The sequence below is a fragment of the Bison bison genome, unplaced genomic scaffold, assembly GCF_000754665.1.
Source record: "Bison bison bison isolate TAMUID 2011002044 unplaced genomic scaffold, Bison_UMD1.0 scf7180017864104, whole genome shotgun sequence".
NCBI lineage: Eukaryota > Metazoa > Chordata > Mammalia > Artiodactyla > Bovidae > Bison > Bison bison.
In genome coordinates, this window is record NW_011494676.1 from 376,977 (window position 1) to 380,473 (window position 3,497).

At 46.0% G+C, this 3,497-nt stretch overlaps 1 protein-coding gene across 1 annotated transcript in view; it reads left to right on the plus strand.

Annotated features, from left to right (window-relative positions):
- The window catches only part of ENSA (endosulfine alpha), a 6,983-nt gene extending 3,980 nt beyond the window's left edge, over window positions 1–3,003 (plus strand). The window contains exon 4 of the mRNA XM_010838695.1: window positions 2,240–3,003. Within this exon, the coding sequence (XP_010836997.1) occupies window positions 2,240–2,255 (16 nt within the window). The 3' untranslated portion in view covers window positions 2,256–3,003. The remainder of the gene's footprint in view (window positions 1–2,239) is intronic.
- The last annotated feature ends 494 nt before the right edge of the window (window positions 3,004–3,497 follow it).

Genomic DNA, 3,497 nt, shown 5'->3' on the forward strand with positions numbered 1-3,497 from the left:
TTTCTTGTTTTCATTATGGCAGGTTTAGCAAATCCTCAAAAAGAAAAACTGATGTGCTTGCCTAAAACTATAATGCCCACCTAACCTTCTTTATTCAGTGTCTTTTACAATTTGCCCTGGAAGATATTATTCATGTAAAATGGGCACCTTCTCTCTCTCTTCCAGCATGTTGCTTTTTGAAAGTATCATGGGATAGTGGAAAGAACACAGAGTTAGCAGTCAGGATATCTGGGTTCTGTTTCCATTCAATTCTAGACAGAACTGACCGGTAGCTTTGGTTGAGTCACTTCACCTCTCTGGATTTCTACTTCCTCATCTGTAATATAGATCCAAATGTAAATCAGATTGATTCTGATTCTAACATCCTGAAGAATTCTGTGCTATTCATTGTAAAACCACAAGTGAGGAAGGACCATAGATGAGACTACAGAGGAGAAGTCATTGAAGACCGCATGAGGAGAGAAGTTGAGATTTAGGGATTATAAATTCAGGCAGGAGGACCTCATTAGTGTCATTGGTCTTGAGGGTCAAGAAAAAAAAATTCTAAGAAGCTAGCCATGAAGGCTCTTGCCTCTGCTCTCACTTCTTTCCTACAGTCTGGGCCTTGGCTGCTAAAAGGCTGCTCTGGGAGCCAGGCTGTGGGCCTGAAGAAACACGCTCAGTCATGCTCATGTGGAGTCCTACATTTCAGATGTTCTCAGCTGCCAGGTGTATTGTTAGGGAGACAGGAAGTAAAGGGAAGAACGGTCGCTCCGGGGCTTAGTGCTGCTGTGGGGCTGGAGCAGCAGGTTCTCAGGAGATGATTCACCTTGGTGAAAGCTGGGGAAGGCGGTTAGGGAGAAATAGAAGGAGCACTGAGAAATCTCTGCCTTCCTGGAGCTCAGCTCCTGTCCTCTGAGAGGTAGCAACGCTGATCATGAACCAGGTGGAGGAAAGAGGGGCTGCAGGTGGCCAGCATCGTCTATCTGATTATCACTAGCTTGGCCTGAACCACACTGAATGCAGTCTGCTCGTTAGGACAGAGAGGGCCAAGTGAGAGCTAGCAATTCAAGAGAGGAAGAGTCTGTCTTTAGTCCTCTCTTGACCTCTCAGCCCACCAGTTCTGATATGCCACACATCTGGCCCAGTGAGAACTGATGAACTTGCTGATGCACACGTGGGGCGTTGGGGTGTGTCTACACGTCTTTCCTGACCAGCCATTCACTTTTCAGGCCGTCATTCAGATTGGATAGGAAAAAGTTGGTGAGGAAGGAAGGAGAGAGCAGGATGTCGTGATTCCCTGGCCCCTAGGGCAACTCCTTGACTGTCACTTGTAATTGTATATAATTTTTGTGTTTCTTGCTTCATTTCCTCATGCTGTCTTCCTTAGTCTAAAGTCCATGTGGGAAGGGGAAAATGCCGAATATCCTTGTATAGTTTCCTCAACCGTCCCAGACATGTTGTACATAGATATGTCATGTTATTATATATATAAATATATATATAATTTTGTACGTTTTCTTCATCTCCAATCTTTTCGAATTTTGTACTCTTTTCTGTCTGAGCTGCTCTCTCTATCAGTCAGTGTGAATCCTCAAGACTGAAGTCACAGTGAGTCTCAGTTTTAGGAAGGAATAGAAGAAATAGGGAAATCAGAAAGACTATTGGTCTCTCTTTCCACCCAGTCATCTTCAAAGCTAAGGAAACAAAGAAACAAGCTACTTTTTGTAGATGCCACCTGCTCCCACAGCATGAAGTGCATAGCTTCCGTGGCAGAAAAGGGTCATTTGAAATTCAGTTTGCTTTGATTAAACCTAGAATATTAAGTCCATTCAAAACAACACGTGTGTTGTCTGGCCCTGGCCTCCATGCAGCTGCCACCTCATCACTCTGTGCCCCCAACCCCAGTCCGTCCATCTCCACTGTGGCAAGTGGCTCTGGCCATGCCCCTGAAACTGAGCCTGCTCTGAAAACCTCCTTATTTTTATCTTGTCTAAAGAATATTTTTCTTTGTTTTCTTGGATATCTCCGAAAACACAGAGAACAGTTTTGTAACTAGGCGAAGACCGAAATGTTCCTCTTCTTTAAAAAAAAAAAAAAAAAGGACAACTCTCTGAATAGGATTAAGAGATGTGCCATGTATCCCCAATGATTGATAAGTGTGGAAGAATGATGGGGTAGAGACTGGGGTGGAACTTAGGGTTTTTTTCCCTTACTACTTGACAGTGTTTTCTTTCTCTTCTTCTGTGTTCGTCCGCAGTGGCCAAGTCGAATGATGCTGCCCGGGGCTCCGCCAGATCCTGAGACGCTGCCCCCTGGGTCCTGTGCTGGCTCCTGCCCCTCCCTGCTTTTGCAGCCAGGGGTCAGGAGGTGGCTCGGGTGCGGGCTGGAGAGGCAGAAGCCCCTGCCCGTCGGTGTCCCAGCGCATGGAGCCCCTTGGGCCGAGCACCAAGACCTTGACTCTTTTTTGTTTTTTCTTTTTTTTCCAAGTAATTGTTGGGAGACATCACAGTGAAATCCTGGGGGTTGGGTGGGTGGGGGGTTGAGAGGGTGGAGTGGGAGATGTGAGGGGTTATGAATTAGGACTTAGAGTTGATAACAAAAACATTCCTAACTATCCTCCTCCTTGACCTTGTAGCTGGTGTGGGGTGGGGGTGGGGTGGGGTGGGGGAGTGAAGTGGACTGAAGGTGAGGGGTTCTAACTGAGCTGTGTAGAAGAGTGCCTTGCTAGCTTGGATGTGACTGGGGACCTGATGTCAGATAAAAGAAACTGTCTAAATATGAAAGATGCGGATGACTCCTCTGGTTCTGCAGAAAAAGCTAAGAACTGAATGTTAATTGTTTGGGTGGGGAGAAAAGTGCTGTCTTTGAAGTAGATTTGCTGTGGGAAGAAGGGCAGTGAGTGTGGGAGAAAGGGGATGAGTGTGGGGAGCACCGCAGAGCCCAGGGGACTTTTTCAGTATTTGAAATAAAAAACAAGAAGATCCACGGAAAACAAAAAAAACAACAAACCAACCCAGAAATTCTCTGCAGCAGTTGGTGTGTTTTATTGGGGTTTGGCAAAAGGGAAAAAAATAAGACTGAAGACACCAGTCAGGAGAAGCTGGTGTGGGGTTCTGAGCCTCTAAGGAACAGGGGCCCTTCAGATGGGATGTGTCTGGGTTCTCCATTTCCATCATTTAGGGAGAGGGTGCAGGGACATTGGCATATAGACCAGGACTTCTATAGCTAATGCAAAGATGAATCTTCCTCAGGTTCTGACTCACAAAATGAGGGGTTTGCGGTATTTGATCTGAAGGGTTTATTCACACCTGAAGATTACTCCAGGCTAAGCATGAAAGGAAGCCACTCTGTTTTCCCTTTCAGTCTTCTTTTCTTCTCAAGTTCCTGTGTCTCTGGAGAATTGTAACCACTAGTGATCAGCCTTTCTGCTAGTGGCCAGCAGGAGGCAGAGTCACTTCTTTCCTCATGATGTGCTAACCATCGCTGGAATCCTGCCACTGAAAAGGGTTTAAAAC